Source organism: Oncorhynchus mykiss, chromosome 16 (assembly GCF_057628025.1).
Source record: "Oncorhynchus mykiss isolate SJ-2025 chromosome 16, ASM5762802v1, whole genome shotgun sequence".
NCBI lineage: Eukaryota > Metazoa > Chordata > Actinopteri > Salmoniformes > Salmonidae > Oncorhynchus > Oncorhynchus mykiss.
Window position 1 is genome coordinate 11,557,043 of NC_143037.1, and position 19,670 is coordinate 11,576,712.

At 47.0% G+C, this 19,670-nt stretch overlaps 3 protein-coding genes across 3 annotated transcripts; 1 reads left to right on the forward strand and 2 right to left on the reverse strand.

Moving 5' to 3' along the window:
* The first annotated feature begins 1,539 nt into the window (after positions 1-1,539).
* On the forward strand, positions 1,540-5,638 carry LOC110491349 (mitochondrial import inner membrane translocase subunit Tim23). Its single transcript, XM_021564728.3, has 7 exons — positions 1,540-2,366; positions 2,507-2,565; positions 2,689-2,782; positions 2,952-3,036; positions 3,360-3,418; positions 3,534-3,644; positions 3,760-5,638. The coding sequence occupies exons 1-7, from the start codon at positions 2,270-2,272 to the stop codon at positions 3,873-3,875; spliced, it is 621 nt and encodes a 206-aa protein (XP_021420403.2). The 5' UTR covers positions 1,540-2,269; the 3' UTR covers positions 3,876-5,638.
* Positions 5,639-5,826: 188 nt separating this feature from the next.
* Positions 5,827-9,926, reverse strand: LOC118939489 (chymotrypsin-like elastase family member 2A). The gene is made up of 6 exons (XM_036945872.2): positions 9,434-9,926; positions 8,942-9,051; positions 7,972-8,066; positions 7,413-7,693; positions 6,943-7,106; positions 5,827-6,353 (listed from the first exon to the last, which is right to left on the reverse strand). The coding sequence occupies exons 1-6, from the start codon at positions 9,561-9,563 to the stop codon at positions 6,174-6,176; spliced, it is 960 nt and encodes a 319-aa protein (XP_036801767.2). The 5' UTR covers positions 9,564-9,926; the 3' UTR covers positions 5,827-6,173.
* Positions 9,927-10,824: 898 nt separating this feature from the next.
* Positions 10,825-18,775, reverse strand: LOC149976546 (uncharacterized). The gene is made up of 3 exons (XM_090201880.1): positions 18,458-18,775; positions 12,907-15,097; positions 10,825-12,775 (listed from the first exon to the last, which is right to left on the reverse strand). Exons 2-3 carry the CDS (start codon positions 15,085-15,087, stop codon positions 12,200-12,202), a joined length of 2,757 nt encoding a protein of 918 aa, XP_090058006.1. The 5' UTR covers positions 15,088-15,097; positions 18,458-18,775; the 3' UTR covers positions 10,825-12,199.
* Positions 18,776-19,670: the final 895 nt, after the last annotated feature.

A 19,670-nucleotide genomic window follows, 5' to 3' on the forward strand; every position in this document is an offset into this window, starting at 1 on the left:
AGACACTTGATTCTGTGTAGCATGCAGCCTTTAAGATTGCCACCAATCAAATACGTCTCACACATCACTGTGATCTCTATAGTGCTGTTGGCTGGTCTTCTTTGACTCCACATAGGCTTAAATATTTGGTATACTATGATCTACACTGAATATGCAAACATTAAGAACACCTTCCTGACATTGGGTTGCCCCCCCCCCCCCCCCCCCCCCCCCCCACACACTTTTGCTCTCAGAACAGCCTCAATTCGTCAGGGCATGGAATCTACAAGGTGTGGAAAGCGTTCCACAGGGATACTGGCCCATGTTGACTCCAAATCTTCCCACAGTTGTCAAGTTGGCTTGATGTCCTTTGGGTGGGTGACACTACACATAAGAAACTGTTGAAGCGTGAAAAATCCAGCAGCGTAGCAGTGTTGCAGCTCTTGACACAAAACAATGCGCCTGGCACCTACTACCAGACCACAGCTTGAAACACCAGAATCTTGTTTCCTTGGAGGAGTTTAAAAGTTTGCTTGACTCACATGTTACTGAGGAATGTGATTGTCATTAGGACTTTATGCGGAGGTACATATGGTTGATTTTTATCTACGACGTTTGAATGTTTCTGTAGTTGTAACGTATAAATGTTGTTAATTGTGTGTCTATGCCTGATATTTGTCTGAAACATGCCCCCCCCCCCCCCCCCCCCTCTTGTTTGGACCAGGTCTCACTTGAAAAATAGATTTGATCTCAATGAGACTAACCTGGATAAAAAAGGCTATATCAAATAAAATTGTAAAACACACTGCACTGAGCCTGTTTAAAGTGCCACAATGTTCTCTTCTTGTCTCTGTGACAACAAGCACACACACAAGGGCCCTGTTGAGGCCCCTTTTTCTGTACTGGTTTAGTTCAGCTTTAGTTCAGCTGAGAGAAAAAAGAGAGAGGGTAGAGATAGCTCAGATTGAGAGAGAGAGAGATCTAGTAACAAGTGTGCATGTGGGAGAGAGAAGAAGAAGAAGATTAAAGATGACATCACAGCTATTTTTCTCACATCCACCATTTTATGGGCTGTGCCCCCTCCTCCCTCCTGGTGATTGGCTGAGGATGAGCTAGCCTCTTGGCCTGTGTGTGTGTGTGTGTGTGTGTGTGTGTGTGTGTGTGTGTGTGTGTGTGGTGTGTGTGTGCGTGTGTGCGTGAGACTGAATAGGGTATTGTATGAGGCCAGCGGGTTCACATATCTCCCATACGGAGACAACAGTTACTCAGACTGTGCCAGGCAGCTTGAACACACACACAGCAACAATGACAATCTTCATCGCTCCACTTGGACTGGGCTGAATACACAATAACACAAGGCAGCTACAGTGGCTGCATCTAAATAAGACAGTTGTTATTTGTGGGTGTGTTTTTTTTTATCACAATAAATGTATTCAGTATCTCTCTGACCCACAACAGATGGCTGGACTGTGTAGGCACACTAAGGAGGGCGCAAGCCAAAACATTTGTGTGTGGGTGTGTCTATGCAAAGCAAAACAGATTTAGAGGGAACAAAGACCTAACACACACTAAAGTCTAATCAAAGAGAGTACTGGCGGTCTCCATATTCTGGTCACAGATGACATGGGAATTAAAGGGAAGATGAAAGGAGTTAGTTATTATAATCTTTGGGGTCTGGTATTTCGGTTACAGACGAACTGGCGTTGAGCGATTTAATGTTACTTTGCTTCCATCTAGCGCAATATATTAGTACTTTAACTGACCCTGTGATGTCATGAACTGTCGCAAAAATTATCGGACCTTTTACGCTTCATTTACATCTGAATGTATGGCTTTTGTCATTTCAGTCATCTCAAATGTATTTCGATATGTTTATAGCCCCGTTTCAAATGCAATCATTGCTTTATTTCACCCGTTTTACGTTTAGTTATTGACCTAAATGCTGTGTTTACTTTTTTTTTTACGTAATCACCTGTTTGGTCGCTTTACGGCAGAGCGTGGAGGTCAGAGAAGCATGATGAAAAGGCGAACCCAACCATCCATTACAAAAACCTGATCAGTTCAATACCTGACTACTTACAGTAAGACAGTGTACAAACCTATTGAAACGTAAACATATTACTGCGTTGTAGATACCAGGAAATATCGCTATATAGCTTTTCCAACGAGAACTGTCGGTCCCTCGGCTTGCATCATACCGTTTGGTCTGCTAGGCTAGCTAGCTAGCTCACCCAACCAGCATCTCCAGTCCGAAGCATTTGCCGGGTGTGTCTCCAGATCTTCCCCAGATATGGACAACAATGCCCCCGGATCGGGAGGGAAAGGTGGCTTCGGAAGTCTCTTTGGCGGAAGCGAATACTCCAACACAGAACTCGCCGGTGTCCCATGTAAGTGCCCCTGCCAATTTATGCATGTACCTACCTAGCTAGCATGCTAACTAGCGTTAGCTGGACAAGTTGACATCACAGAGGTGGTTAAGGTTTATGTTGAACATGACAACTGTTGAATTGTCCAATTTTCTACACAGTGACCGGAATGAGCCCCCTGTCACCTTATCTCAATGTCGACCCCCGCTACCTCGTACAGGTAAGATATTCTAGTTAGCTAGTAGCATACATTTGACCTCAATCAATACATGTGGAATTGATTTGTGACATTCCCAATGACATGTAGACTAAGATCATAGATGTTAACCTGTGTTTGTTCCAGGACACAGATGAGTTCATTCTGCCCACCGGGGCCAGCAAAACCAGGGGGAGGTTTGAACTGGCCTTTTTCACCATTGGGGGCTGCTGCATCACAGGTGAGATGCATACTCCCTCCCCCCGTTTCCCCTGTTTCTCTGTCTCTCCCTCTTTCATCTCTTCTTTCGGTCCCTTTCACTCCCCTCTCTGTCCCTTTCACCTCCCTCTCCCAGATTTAAGTTATGTTGTCTGCTGGTTCGGCTCGTATCTGATTCTCTCCGTCTCTAGGAGCTGCATTTGGGACAGTAAATGGTCTGAGGATGGGGTTGAAGGATACAAGAGAAATGGGCTGGACTAAACCTCGCAACGTCCAGTAAGCACCACTGTGTTCCTCCAGTAGTATGTGACTTTAGTGTTATCACGTTGGAGGCGGGTCTTAGTCATGCTAATAGAAATGCTATATTGTATGGTGGCGGCAGGGTAGCCTTGTGGTTAGAGTGTTGGACTAGTAACCGAAAGGTTGCAAGTTCAAATCCCTGAGCTGACAAGGGATTTGTCGTTCTGCCCCTGAACAGGCAGTTCCTAGGCCGTCATTGAAAATAAAAATTTGTTCTTGCCTAGTTAAAGGTAAAATAAAAAATAATAAAATCTTGCTCTATATACTGCTCTCTGATTGACCTCTGACCTTGACCGCAGGATTCTCAACATGGTGACCAGACAAGGTGCATTGTGGGCCAACACACTGGGCTCTGTTGGTGAGCACTCACATCTTCCTCTCTCCTCCTCATCTCATCACCATGCTAACCAGGTGTCGGGGTCTTCTGTCCTTAGTATTTTTGTATTAACCATTGTGTGTGTGTGTGTGTGCAGCATTGTTGTACAGTGTATTTGGCGTTGCCATAGAGAAGGCTAGAGGAGCAGAGGATGATATCAACACTGTGGCTGCTGGGACACTCACAGGCATGCTCTTCAAATCCACAGGTAGGTGTGTGCCCTGTCTGTGATTAGTCTACGTTCGTGTGTCTTGTGTGCTGATATAGAGCCATGTAAACACCATGGTCTGTCTCACTCATCTTATTGTGTGTTGTGTTTTCAGGAGGGCTGAAGGGAGTGGCGCGTGGTGGTCTGGTGGGGTTAGCCTTGTCCGGTGCCTATGCTCTCTACAGCAACTGGGACCATATCAGAGGCGGCTCCTCTTCAAGTCTCTACTGAACACGTCCCTGTCTGTTTGGTTTCATCCAAAATGGCACCCTCTTCCCTCCCTCCACATCCTCAGGGAATAGGGTGCCAGTAGTCAAACCCCTCCCACAAATATCAACAGCCTCTCCCCCTGTTCACTTCCCGATTTTTTTTTTTTTTTTTTTTTTTTTAAGGGGATATTGGAGGAAGGACTGAGATGTCGGTAAACAATGGACAAAATGACCTCAGAGAAACACCCCTCTGTCTACACACAACTTCCCCTGCTGCCCCGCCCACCCGGTGACAGCCCAGTCCCTTTGGGGTACCTCCCCTCTCTAGATCTGAAAAGCTATTTCCAAGGGGTTCATGTGTTATTGTATTGGGAACTGTTTTTAGAAATGTATCTTTTGTTCTATTATTGAATGCTGTGTCTAGTAGCCGGGAAGAGAGAGAGAGCGAGAGAGACATGTTAAGAGTATTTACTAAGCAGAGGGAGACTGGGTCCCTGTTGTAATACTTTTTACATGCCTCCTCCCTCCCTGTGAAGTAGTCACTGATCTGACATGACTGGAGCGATGGAAACAATGCAGTGGAAGTCTGTTTACACCTATCCAGTCACGCCCTCCCGAGTGGTGCAGCGGTCTAAGGCACTGCATCTCAGTGCAAGAGGCGTCACTACAGTCCCTGGTTTGAATCTAGGCTGTATCACATCCGGCCGTGATTGGGAGTCTCATAGGGCGGTGCACAATTGGCCCAGCGTCGTCCAGGTTTGGCTGGTGTAGGCCGTCATTGTAAATAAGAACTTGTTCTTAACGGACTTACCTAGTTAAAAAAGGATAAATGTAAAAAAATAAAATGTCCGATCAGTGATTACTTCGAGGAGGGGTGAAGGAATGATGGATATATTTGAAGACCTCTGCTGTTGTTACCGACCGGGTATTTAAAGGGCAACTCCTCCACTTTTCAAGCTAATTTTCATTTTCTCCAAATCAATACGTGTCAACGTTTTGTGAAAACGGCACATTTCTACGTTTTGTAGAAAATAAATGTGAAGTTTAAAAAGTTCTTCCTGACAACATCAAAAGTGATTTTCAAACACAGATTTGCAGTGACGTAGGAAGCAGGCACATAGCCTGGCCTTGGGCTAGAAACCTGTAGTTTTAATCTTACCCTGTGATGTCCTATTTTTTTTTAGGACATTCTTTGAAACCACAGATCCTAGAAACACTGTTTTTTTTTTTTTTAGGACATTCTTTGAAACCACAGATCCTAGAAACACTGTTTTCACATATTCATTGTTTTGATGATGGATAGGAGGTTGAAAAGCGGTGGAATTAGCCCTTTAAGATGTAATGACTATTAGCTCCCTATTGTAAAGCCTGGTGGTTGGTACAGAGAGCTAAAGCAAGTCTTCTCAGGCAAGGTTAATCGTCATCTAAGCGTGGTTCATTGAACCACCTCTGCCACACTGGTCTTAGACCTGATCAGAAAGCTGCTGGAAACCATGAATGTAGTCCTGTCTCTTGATGTTGGTTGTCGTCCTTCAGATACAAATCACAAGACTCTTCAAACTAAAGAGCAATGAGAAACTTTCCCAACACACACCCTGCCAAGGCCTTACAATCAGTACTGTTCTAATGCAGCTATTCATAGTGAGTGCTATTTTCCTTAGTTGTGCTTGATGCTGGCCTGTTTAATAAGTTGCCTCCAAACAGTACTGGAAGTGTGTGTTATCTGTGTCGCCTTGCCTGTTAATCCCACTGTAAGAACAATACAACAAACATTGGAAATGCGAATGTGTTGCCCTGGCTCTTTGTCAGTTGTGCTCATGCTGTTTACATGGTGAAAGCCTGTAGGGGAGGGATATGCCATTGTGTCTGACTGGGTTTGAATTCACCTGCCACAAACTCAGCCACACTATCGGTCAGTAAGCTAAACTAATAACCATAGTGTTTTACATCAGAAGAAGAGCTTCACAATGTTCTGCTTTTTCTGCAAATTTTATTGGGTGCATGGTGGGAAATGTAGTCAGGAAAGAGTACAACCAGGAAGTGGAGCAGTGGATGGGGACAGGGTGGTGGTCAAGGTGTCATAAGTGCCGTACAAATTGCAAATATGCACCATTTTAAAATGGGATAACATGATTCTGAATGTTACATTTAGCAGGACAGAATGCTCAAGACAAAATTGATAGGTAATGGACATGGAACAACACTGAATCATTGACATCAGTGTGATTACGAAACAAACTGCAATATGGTATCTCTTCCCAAAAACAATGCTATAGTTTGATGGGTGCAGAGGGGTTGTCAGGTTATGTGTGAGTGTGGTCTAGTGCAGGAAGAAGTCTCTGATGCGGGTAGCCTCGATCCAGGGGATGTAGTTGGCGGTGCGGGTGAACACGCTGGGCTTGTTCTCCACGGTGCAGCCAATGGGGCCGAAGCTCACCACACCGTGCACCTCCCACCTGTCACGCCCCAGCTGGCACAGCAGAGGACCCCCTGAGTCACCCTGAGAGGAGAGGGGGTAGGGACATTGTTAGATCACATTCCGATGTTAATACGAAGTACAAGTATGTATTTCTTCCTCCCTTTTGGGTCTTTCCTTCCCTTCCCTCCCTCTCTCTCTTGCTCCCTCCTCCCACCCTCCCTCTTGCTCCCTCCTCCTACCCTCCCTCTCTGTCCCCATCTCCCTCTTGCTCCCTCCTCCTACCCTCCCTCTCTGTCCCCATCTCCCTCTTGCTCCCTCCTCCTACCCTCCCTCTCTGTCCCCATCTCCCTCTTGCTCCCTCCTCCTACCCTCCCTCTCTGTCCCCATCTCCCTCTTGTTCCCTCCTACCCTCCCTCTCTGTCCCCATCTCCCTCTTGCTCCCTCCTCCTACCCTCCCTCTCTGTCCCCATCTCCCTCTTGCTCTCTCCTCCCTCCCTCTCTGTCCCCATCTCCCTCTTGCTCTCTCCTCCCTCCCTCTCTCTCCCCATCTCCCTCTTGCTCCCTCCTCCCACCTCCCTCCCTCTCTGTCCCCATCTCCCTCTTGCTCCATCCTCCTACCCTCCCTCTCTGTCCCCATCTCCCTCTTGCTCCCTCCTCCTTCCCTTTCTACCTGGCAGGCAGCAGGTGGTCCTTCTGTGTCTCTGAAGCCGGCACAGATCATGGAGTCCCTGACGCGGTCTCCCCAGAACTTCTTCTGACGGCAGGTCTTGAAGTCGATGATGGGCAGACGGGCCTGGTTCAGAGCCTCAGCCAGAGACACATTCTCCTTCCCACCTGATACACAGACAGGGAAACACCACAGGATTACCTTTGAGTAACATTCTCGTTACTACTGAATACAACCCTGGTTGATGCTCTCTTGTCCTCAATCTTAGTTCTCACATAAGTGGTTATCGTCTCCCTCCAGCCTCCCACCTCCACCCTTGTGTCTCCCCCTCTCATTCCACCTTACCCCGAGTGCCTCCCCCTCTCATTCCACCTTACCCTGAGTGTCTCCCCCTCTCATTCCACCTTACCCCGAGTGTCTCCCCCTCTCATTCCACCTTACCCCGAGTGCCTCCCCCTCTCATTCCACCTTACCCCGAGTGTCTCCCCAGCCGGTCACCCAGCAGTATTGTCCAGGCTTCAGGTTGATCTGTTTGCGCGGCAGGCATGCGTAGCGTATGTGGTTGTTGGGCACGATGTCGGTGGCAGCCTTGACCAGGGCGATGTCATAGTCCAGCTCGCTGTGCGTGGGGTAACGGAAGTGCTCGTGCCGGTAGATCCTCTTCACCGGGATAGTCCTCTCGGGCGTCTCCGAACGTTTCAGCCGATGCTTCCCCAGGACGATCCTCCAACTCCCAGCATCCTCGGCTTTACCCCTGAGACACACAGCATGGTGGGTAACTGAGTTCACACAGGGTTCAGACTGAAACTGTCACAATCCTCACAGGTAATCTAGTAGTCTACTAATCGTTGACGTTTTCTCAAGGTGTTTTGACTCTCGTCTTAACTGAGTTTTAGTGTAGGAGTTAGAGACTAGAGCACTCCTAGGGGTTATTTCTAGCTCAGGTTCATGAGTGGTAGCACACAACATTATTGAAATGGCTAATCTTACTTAGGGAGTCGGTGTGTGTCTGTACTGTCTAACTGGTCTTACTTCTGGAAGCAGTGGGCAGCGGTGAGGACCCAGTTCTTGTGGATGAGTGTTCCGCCACAGACGTGGATGTAGTGCTTACTGCCTCTGGGACGAACCTGAGACACACAGGTACCATTAACCCACAAGCAAGACCTTCCTGTTCAGTGTTTCCAGATTTCTATGAAATATGACCTGGATTTAATTACAAAATGAGTGAAATAATCTTCCTTCCAAAAAAATGGCAATTAAGTATTTTTTAAAAGCAGCCTTTCCGTGTTGGAATGGTGTGGGCGTACCCCAACAACAGAATGGTGTGGGCGTACCCCGACGACAGAATGATTTGGGCGTACCCCGACGACAGAATGATTTGGGCGTACCCCGACGACAGAATGATTTGGGCGTACCCCGACGACAGAATGGTGTGGGCGTATACCAGTCATTAAAAATATTCATGCGAGTAGGCCGCTGATTGGTCAGCTCAGCCAATGAGCCAACATGACATCATGCTCTATCTAAGCAAGGCCCGAGGAGGTGTGCTTCCTTATTGCTTTTATAAACCATTTACCAGCATAAATATAACAGTAAACAAGTCTTTTTGCATTATACCCATGGTATATTTAAGCAATAAGACCCAAGTGGGTGTGTTCTTAGTCACGACGCAATGGGGAGTGCCTGGATACAGCCCTTAGCCGTGGTATATTGGCCATATACTACAATCCCCAAGGTGCCTTATTGCTATTATAAACTGGTTACCAGTGTAATTAGGGCAGTACAAATAAATGTTTTGCATTTTTGAAACGTCGGTTTGAGATGGAAGTTTGAGGTGGGGTTTTTTCTCTAATTTCTGCTTTGGCCACATAGGAGTATAGGACTAGTCAACAACATTATTTGGAAATGAGTTACTTTCAAGTCAAATTTTCACTTAGTCCCTAAGTAAGATTTCCTGAAGTTAGCAGAAGTATATTTATTGGTTGATTTGTTGATTGATTACCTGTAGGGAGACCTGCCATGGCCAGGAGTGAGGTCTGGCCTCGTTGCCAGAGACGATCCGTTCAGCCATGTTGGGTTTGTAGTGTGCCATGCCACAGTCCTTAGGCCAGTCTATAGGAGATAAAATACACATGAACTGTCAGTACAGTCAGACTAATACTGATCCTAGATCAGCCACATCAAAGTCTGTGGGCCAGTTTAAGAATATAAGAGATCAGAGACTATGGCTGCGTTTACACAGGCACCCCAATTCTGATACTTTCCCCATTAATTGGTCTATTGACCAATCAGATCGGCTCTTTTGCCCATAATTGGGCTGCTTGTGTAAACAGCCTTTGTGACTATCACAGGTCAGAACAATTAGAATTATATATATTTTTTAATGTTTGACTTCGTTTTAGTTATTGGCCCAAGTAGAAAGGGTTGAGATCACACTGAATAAACGAGAGCGAGGTGTAGTCGCTGTTAAGATGACTGTGTGTTTCTGGCTCACCTAGTTGCAGGACTTTGTGCTGGGCCTGGGGCAGTCTGCCGGGGGTCAGAGTGTATGCGCCGGCAGGCAGAGCCGACACACTCAACAGCAGCAGCAGAGATAGGAGCGGAGGTCCTGGAACATCAACCATCTCCAGCAGAATCACTGCCTCGTGCCCACAGCTCACTATTTATACAGCACTGGACAAACTCAGTCATATACACATACACACACTCAAAACTAATATGCACGCACACACACACACACACACACACCCCCCTTACCCCAAGGACAAAAAGGACCACAAAGCCCCAGCGTTGGATTGTTCTCCTGCAACCAGGGGCTTCTGGGAGGCCCATCAGCACTTTCAACACACACACACACACACATTCACGCACACACACACACATTCATACATGCGCATGCATGAATACATACACACAGGCACAACACGCTCCCTTGGCCGCAGACATAGGACAAACATGTAGGTCAAACACAGCTGTACTCGCCACTCACCCCATGACGCACATCACTCCCCCATCAGCCCACCCCCTGATCCTGTGTCACGTGACCCGGTGACCTCTAGATGACCTTACCTGTACCCCCCCCCCCCCAAACCTCACCCCCTACCCCCATAAACACACACACAATTAATTAGATCATCACTCTACCCATTCATGCCTACAAGCTATTATACCCCATTACTTGTAATTATAAACTGGGAGGTTTGAGCCCTGAATGCTGATTGGCTGAGAGAAATGGTATATCAGACCGTATACCATGGGTATGACAAAACACTTATTTTTACTGCTTTCATTACGTTGGTAACCAGTTTATAACTCCGCGTTGCATCGTGCCTAAGAACAGCCTTTAGGCGTGGTATATTGTCCATGCACTACATCTCCCCGGGCCTTATTGCTTAAATAATCTCCCTCACAAGGCTTACTTTTACTTATCTAAACATTTCCTTAACTATAAATCGGCACCAGTTAACCTCTGTAACCTATCCAATAAAATACAAAACCACTTTATTGGAAATAGATGACATTAAATTCATCCGAACCTCCCTAGGGCTGTGGATGGATGAAGTCATCCTATATAAGTTTGGCCTGCAACTAGGCCCAAGACTCTACCACTTTCATCCCACAGGGGGCATGATGTAAAAAGAGAGAGAGCGAGAGCTTTGTTACTCTACATGATACATACAACTACCGTGTTTGTTCGTGAACAGTGAGATATGACAACAGTAGAAGCAGCTAGCGAGGTGAGTTTTCAGGCCTTCACTACGGTGAAAGACAGGGAATGTGCCTGCTCATCTGAACAGTGGCACTACACAGGGCCTGAATGAACTGAACATGTATAGTATAGACTCACTCACACCACCATGGTTCACCAAGTTTACACACGGTCTGTGAGTGCCTGTGTGTTTATTTTGAGAGGGTGAGGGAGTGTGCTGTATATGTATAGTGCAGAGAATACATAGAGTATACATATGAAAGTGACAATAGTTGTTTTGACCAGATTATTTAATACATGACAGTTTTTTTCCATTGGAGATTCTTTATAATCAACCATAGCATCCATACATTCACATTCCCACACGTATTGTAATACTCTGCAGTTAGGCAGTAACTGATCAATAACAAAACAATGAATCCTGGACCTGTTATTGCAGCCCTGAACCCAAGTAGTATCTCTTCTATTAAAAAGCCAAAACTTGTTTTACCTACTGGCAGATGCATTTGAATACCAACAGAAATACATTTTGTTTGAGGTAACAACAAAAATATTAAGTAGCTAAAAACTACACTACATCAGTACGGAGTCCAGGTTTATACAGATGGACTCCAGTGTTAGGGCAATACAGATGGACTCCAGTGTTGGAGCAATACAGATGGACTCCAGTGTTGGGGCAATACAGATGGACTCCAGTGTTGGGGCAATACAGATGGACTCCAGTGTTAGGGCAATACAGATGGACTCCAGTGTTAGGTATTTACAGATGGACTCCAGTGTTAGGTATTTACAGATGGACTCCAGTGTTAGGTATTTACAGATGGACTCCAGTGTTAGGGCAATACAGATGGACTCCAGTGTTAGGGCAATACAGATGGACTCCAGTGTTAGGGCAATACAGATGGACTCCAGTGTTAGGGCAATACAGATGGACTCCAGTGTTAGGTATTTACAGATGGACTCCAGTGTTAGGGCAATACAGATGGACTCCAGTGTTAGGCAATACAGATGGACTCCAGTGTTAGGGCAATACAGATGGACTCCAGTGTTAGGGCAATACAGATGGACTCCAGTGTTAGGCAATACAGATGGACTCCAGTGTTAGGTATTTACAGATGGACTCCAGTGTTAGGGCAATACAGATGGACTCCAGTGTTAGGTATTTACAGATGGACTCCAGTGTTAGGCAATACAGATGGACTCCAGTGTTGGGGCAATACAGATGGACTCCAGTGTTAGGGCAATACAGATGGACTCCAGTGTTGGGGCAATACAGATGGACTCCAGTGTTAGGGCAATACAGATGGACTCCAGTGTTAGGGCAATACAGATGGACTCCAGTGTTAGGTATTTACAGATGGACTCCAGTGTTAGGTATTTACAGATGGACTCCAGTGTTGGGGCAATACAGATGGACTCCAGTGTTGGGGCTATACGATGACTCTTTTCCCTTTCAGACTGAACCCCACCAACCCCCCTGTGTTAGTCCTATGCAGTCATCGGTTAGTCTTATAATGGGAGAATGTCCACCTTCTGGGTGTGCTTCCAGTGTTAGTCATTGGGGTTTGAGGAGCGAATGCATCGCTTTAGTGACCTGATCACTCCTCCACTCTTCTTTCTGCGCCACCCACTCTCACGGGATGACGACTTACGAGACAGCACCGGTGTCCCCTCCTCCTCTGTACCTTCTCCGTCCTCCTCTCCTCTCTTTACCTCTCCTTCTCTCTCTCCCTTTCTTTCTCCCTCTGCTTCTCTCTGTACATCTCCTTCTCTCTCTACCTCTCCTCGCTTTCTATCTCCCTCTCTGTCTCCCTCTCCTTTAGTGTCAGTCTCAGTCTCTATAGCAGCAGTCGCCATGCTATTAATCGATAAGGGTGTGACAAGGGTTGCCATTGGGGAAGTTGCCATGAAACTGGCCTTTCTTTTGTTTGTGACAGGGGTTGACGTGGTAGCGGTTTCCATAGAAGCGGTCTTGAGCTTGGTTGTCATAACAGGGGTTGACGTGGTAGTGGTTTCCATGGGAGGGTTTTTGGTCTTAGACATGATCTTAACCCTTGACTTGGTTTTGGTCTTGGAAGTGGTTTCTGTGTTTGTGCTGTCTGTCCTGGTCAGGAGTTGTAGGTGTTTCTGGAAGACACAATAAGATTAGAGAAACATTTTAACATATAGAAACCATCACTTAAATAGTCGAGCTACACACACACACATCTGTAGGGATGGAAACCACACAGGGTTAACACACACACACCTACACACACCTGTAAGGCTGAGCTGAGCACCTCTGGGTCCAGGGAGGCTCCGTAAACATCCCAGGTCAGTCCATCTTCATCCCACTGCACCTGTTTCATACTACTCCTCCTCTTGCTGTGATCCCTCTCTCCACTCCTCCTCCTCTCCTCCTCCTGTACCACCACCTTCAGACAGGACCTCCTCCTCCCCATCTCCCCCAGCGGGGGAGAGCTGCTCTCCTCCCACTTCACCCCCTCCTCACTCTCCTCTCCAGGGCTGTCCAGACAGAACATACTGGAAGAAGGCAACATCAGGTTGGAGTGGGAGCCAAGCGATGACCTCAGGTTCAACCTTGACCCTGGAGGGGACCCCAAGATTGACTGTGAACCTAGATAAGAGTTGTAGCCAATGTAGGAGTGGGACCGAGGGGGGGACCCCAGATTACTGTCCGACCCATGATCCTTTATGGAGCTCTGGAAGGACTTTGATCTAAAGTTGAACTTTGACCCTAGAGGTGACCCCGCCTGCACCCCTACCTCAACCAGCTCCCTCTGTGATGTCATCGTCCCCTCATCCTTGAACCCTGACCCCTGGGGTGATGACGTCATCAAGTTCATGACTCCTGAGTGGGCAGAGTTATAGCAGCAGCGGTGGCAGCCATCCAATCGCGAGTCACTGAGGGAGGAGACTAAAGCCACCGACCTCTGACCTCGGTCAGATGGACAAGTGCGCCTCTGTAACCATGACAACGCCAGGTGAGATGGTGGGCTCGGGAAAAACACCCAACAGTCCATCCCCACATCTTGCTGCTGTACAGGGCTGCCCAGGCTAACACCCAGGGGATGTGTGTTATTGTTAGGACTGGGACTGGGTTTTGCATTCAGGATAGGGGGCTTCTCTCCATAGCATGTCCCCACACTGGTGCACCCTGGCTGGGGTGGGACCAGCTCATTGTTGCCCCTCTCCACTAGACCTTCCTCACCTTGACCTCTACAGGAAGGAGAGGGGAAGGGGTAGGGGGAAGAGGAATGCTTGTGGGGGGAACGAGCCTCGTCTGTGTAAGGATTTGGTGGGCATCCTTTATGTGTCAGGGATGAGGCTAGGGGTGAGGTTACAGGTAGGGGTGAGGTTACAGGTGAGGTTACAGGTAGGGGTGAGGTTACAGGTAGAGGTGAGGTTACAGGTAGGGGTGAGGTTACAGGTAGGGGTGAGGTTACAGGTAGGGGTGAGTGTAGGGGTGAGGTTACAAGTAGGGGTGAGGGCAGAGGTGAGGTTACAGGTGAGGGTAGGGGTGAGGTTACAGGTAGGGGTGAGGTTACAGGTGAGGGTAGGGGTGAGGTTATAGGTAGGGGTGAGGTTACAGGTGAGGGTAGGGGTGAGGTTACAGGTAGGGGTGAGGTTACAGGTGAGGGTAGGGGTGAGGTTACAGGTGAGGGTAGGGGTGAGGTTACAGGTAGGGGTGAGGTTACAGGTGAGGGTAGGGGTGAAGGTAGGGGTGAGGGTAGAAGTGAGGTTAAAGGTGGAGTTGTGGGTAGGGAGGATATTAAAGGTAGGGGTGAGGACACAGGTGAGGGTGTGTGTGTCTGATGGGGTGTGTCTACAGTTAGGTGTGATGGTATGTATTGTAGGGTGTGGCATGATTGTAGTGTTGTGGGTGTGTTTAGAGGTGAGGTAAAGGGTGAGGTTACAGTTAGGGGTGAGGAAGACTGAGACTCTGACGCCAGTTTGGAGCAGCGAGTGAAGTACGGGACGCAGGGGCTCTCCTCAGTTATAATCCAGGGGCGGGAGGCCCCTCCCTTCCACATGACCGTCTCTGGCGTGCTGCCACCACTACACACACTCCAACTCTCCACACGCTCGTTGCCAAGGGGAGATCCGTGCCCGTGTATGTTTTGAGACGTGTGTGAGGGTGTGTGTTGTCTGTATGGCTGCTGCTGTGTGAGCTTTGGTGTTTGTGTGTTTGGGGAGGAGTGTGTGTTATGGCTGGCGCTATGTCTCAGCTCCAGTTTTGCCCAGGCCGGATCTAGCAGATGCTGGTGTCCGGTTGCCATGACTATGTCCATGGAGCTCTTGGAGAGAGAGTAGATGGGCGAGCGTTCTTCCTCTTCTTCTCCCCCTTCATTTATCTTTGTCCTGAATCCACCTGTTGACCCAAAATGGCAGCTGGCAGGGGGGAAGTGGTCCGATGACGGACGCCAGCGCCTCGCCATGGCAACAACACTGACAAATGGGAAGAAGGGATTAATCAATGCGTCTTCCAGCAGTGGCCTGGTTTTTTGTTCTACTCAGATTAATTCTTTCTTTCTTTAATTTCTTTCCCTCTACTCCCTGTCTTTCTCTTCTTTCATAAACCCTTCCTGTCAGATGCTCCCTGACTCTTCTCTTACTCTCTCGTAACACACAAACACACACACACACACACACAGACACAGACAGATTAACTTCCGGTAATAAGATTACAGGGTCCAGATTATTCGATTATTTAGTAAAACGTAGGATTGAGTTAGAGTTAAGAGATCATTTAGCCCTAACAGGTGGCCACTTCCTCTCCCTTCTGTCTCTCTCTCTTCCTCTCTCTCCCTTCATTGTCTTTTCCCTGGGGAACAGCCTTCGTTGTGTTTTTGCTGGTGACTAGCCGCTGTGTTTTTGGTTGTGGTTGTGCCAAGTTGTGTCAATTGGCTGGGTGTCCTTGGGTGGTGGACCATTCTTGATACACACTGGAAACTGTTGAGCGTGAAAAACACAGCAGCATTGCAGTTCTTGACACACTCAAACCGGTGCGCCTGGCATTTACTACCTCGTTCAGAGGCACTTCAATATTTTTTTCTTGCCCATTCACTGGTGATGGGGAAGCCAAGCTTCCAACAGTTAAGGCTTTCCAACCAATTGCGTTGAAAATAGATTCATTACTCGATACTGATCAACACAGTGTACGCTAGTGGCACCTGCTGGTCAAAATAATTTAGAGCAGCCAAATTATTATAGATGACACCCCATAGCACGTGCGCAGAGTAGCATTTTTGTCTTTGACCCGAAACCAATACCAAAGCAATCAGGTGGTTGTTCGGCGAAACAAGGCTTTGGATGTTATGCCACAAAAACATAAATAACGTACATTTTTCTAAACCCAATCCCATCTGTAGTTGGATTTATTACACCCGTTACTGAAATGGTTGTTCCAGTTTAGGTAGTCTCATTCATGTACCTTTCAAACTGTGGCAGCCATTCTAAATGCAGATTATGGAGATCCACTTTAGGATTTCAATTGTAATTATACATCACTTTGCTAGCCAGTTTGTGACTTGATGTTGGGTTTTCTTTAGCTTATGCTGGTCTCCAGTGTCCAAAACACAGTGAAGGCTAGTCACCAGCAAAAACACAACGAAGGCTGGTCACCAGCAAAAACACAAGGAAAGCTGGTCACCAGCAAAAACACAGTGAAGGCTAGTCACCAGCAAAAACACAGTGAAGGCTAGTCACCAGCAAAAACACAACGAAGGCTGGTCACCAGCAAAAACACAAGGAAGGCTGGTCTGCCAGCAAAAACACAAGGAAGGCTGGTCTGCCAGCTAGACCATGCTGGTCAGATCAGCTTGACCACCTAGACCCTCATATCCAACTAACATGTCCAGAGTTGAGTTTTATCTTTTTTTTCCACAGTAATAATGTCTTCACACTAATAAAGCAGCTTACTGTTTGCATTTTTGTTCCCATGACAACCAAGAAACGCAGGGCAAGTTCAACTAGAAAATGATTGTGTAATGTGAGCACCCACGTCCTGGGGTTGAGGATAAACAGAATGAAATGAGGAAATGTGAGCACCCACGTCCTGGGGTTGAGGATAAACAGAATGAAATGGGGAAATGTGAGCACCCACGTCCTGGGGTTGAGGATAAACAGAATGAAATGGGGAAATGTGAGCACCCACGTCCTGGGGTTGAGGATAAACAGAATGAAATGAGGAAATGTGAGCACCCACGTCCTGGGGTTGAGGATAAACAGAATGAAATGGGGAAATGTGAGCACCCACGTCCTGGGGTTGAGGATAAACAGAATGAAATGGGGAAATGTGAGCACCCACGTCCTGGGGTTGAGGATAAACAGAATGAAATGAGGAAATGTGAGCACCCACGTCCTGGGGTTGAGGATAAACAGAATGAAATGGGGAAATGTGAGCACCCACGTCCTGGGGTTGAGGATAAACAGAATGAAACGGGGAAATGTGAGCACGTCTAAGTTAAGATTTTAGAAGTTGTATAGTGCATGCCCAGCATTAAACAATGCTAGTCAAACCACCTTGAACAGCATCCAACAAGCACTGACCAGCATGGACCAGCAGAAGAGGAGAATAACAATAGGCTCATGGAAAACAATTCAACTAAGTTTATCTCTCTGGATCCTATGATTGAGTTAGCGATGAGTTGAAAAAATACAAAGCCACATGACCACGCCTACTGAGTGTTTGTCCTGTGTCCTGTGTCCTGTGTCCTGTGTCCTGTGTCCTGAGTCCTGTGTCCTGTGTCCTGTGTCCTGTGTCCTGTGTCCTGTGTCCTGTGTCCTGTGGTCTGTGTCCTGTGTCCTGTGTCTGTGCCAGACAGTGTGTTTGTCCTGTGTCCTGTGTCTGTGTCTGTGTCCTGTGTCCTGTGTCCTGTGTCTGTGCCAGACAGTGTGTTTGTGGGTGTATTAAACCTTCCAGATAGCTGAGAAGCTTTCAAAAACCCAGTCAAACTGCCTGCTATTGGAGAGAAAAACACACACAACACACATCCAAATCTGTCCTCAATCCAACCCACACATCCCCTCTGTCTCCTGTCTCTCTCGCACAAACTGACCTCACCTTACAAATGCCTAAGGCCAGTTTCACACACACAGATTAAACATACAGATGAGGTTAAATATGTTTGCACCCTTGCTTGGTTCACTATTTATTTTTAAAATACGTTGACATTTAAAGACTTTGTTTGATTTACAACTGCACAGGACCAAGAAATATATATATTTTTAATTGAAATTAAGATTTTTCACTTCAAAGTAAAAACCTTTCAAACTAAATTTTAAAAAATGAAAATACATTTGTTTGGAAGAACTTATTGTCCTTTACTGTGTAATGCATCTCACCTGTGGTATGTTTCAGGTGCCTACAGGGTAAAACATCGCCATTCAACCAGTTTTGAAAGAAAAAACTAAACATTCTTCTCAATTCAACCAGGCAAGTCAGTTAAGAACAAATTCTTATTTAAAATGACCGCCTAACCCGGACGGCGCTGGGCCAATTGTGCGCCGCCCTATGGGACTCCCAATCACGGCTGGTTGTGATACAGCCTAGATTCGAGGGTCTGTAGTAACGTATGCAGTGCCTTAGACCGCTGCGCCACTCAGGAGCCATTGCATTTTAAAATACAAGGGTGTCAAAATATTTGACCGCAACTGTATTCCCGGACTAAGATACTTTCAATGGAGAGTCAATATTGAGCGTGCCATCTAGTCCAGGAGTATGGTTAATCTGGGCCGTGGAAATCAACCTGTACTCACGAAAACTCACTCTTTCCCAACCATGGGATATACTCTATAGTGTCTTACCTTTATGAGTCCTGTTGTACTCTACTGCTCTTCTCCTCCACACCTGACTCTACCTGCTTCATACTGCTCTTCCTCTTATACACCTCTCTTCCGCACCTGACTCTACCTGCTTCATACTGCTCCTCCTCTTGTACACCTCTCTTCCGCACCTGACTCCACCTGCTTCATACTGCTCCTCCTCTTATACACCTCTCTTCCGCACCTGACTCTACCTGCTTCATACTGCTCCTCCTCTTATACACCTCTCCTTCATTCCCTTCTTTCCTCTCTCACACTCATTCTATCACTTCCTCTCTTCTGTCTCGCTCTCTAACTCTCTCTCTGAGCCCAAGATGAGCAGGTGGCCGTGTGTGTGTGTGACTTAGAGCTTTAGCATTAGCATTAGCCCTATGGATTAGCATCTTGTCATCTCATTAGCTGCAGCTCTGCTCTCTCAGACTGACCAAATCCCTGAGCTCTGTGTGTGTGTGTGTGTGCGTGCGTGCGTGCGTGTGTGCGTGTGTGCAACGATTATTGCTCAGATGGAAAATCAACATTTTTCCCGATGGCCCAATAAAAATAATATGAATGATGTTTGTCTGTGTTGATTTCCACGGCCCAGATTAAGCGTACTCCTGGACTGGCACGCTCAATGTTGAATCTCCATTGAAAGTATTTTTACAGAATACAGTTGAGGTCTGATATATTGGCACCCTGTAGGCACCCTGTAGGCACCCGTAGGCACCTGAAAGGCACCACAGGTGTTACCCTGTAGGCACCCGTAGGCACCTGAAAGGCACCACAGGTGAGATACATTACAGAGTAAAGGACAATAATTGCTTCCAACGAAATTAATTTACATTTTTTATAATTTAGTCTTTTACTTTGAAGTGAAAAATCGTATTTCCATTTTTGAAAGTTTGTTTAAACACAATCTACATGAGGACGCCCCCATCCATATCAACGGAGCTTAGGACTTAACATATTCCACACAGTCGTGTAGAGGGCACTACGACGCCTCTTCCCCCTCAGGAGTCTGAAAAGATTTGGCATGAGCCCTCAGATCCTCAAAAAGTTCTACAGCTGCACCATCGAGAGCATCTTGATTGGCTGTATCACCACTTGGTATGGTAAATGCACCACCCTCGAGTGCTCCAGTACGTCACTGGGGCCAAGCTCCCTGCCATTCAGGACCTCCATATCATGCGGTGTCAGAGGAAGGCCTGAAAAATTG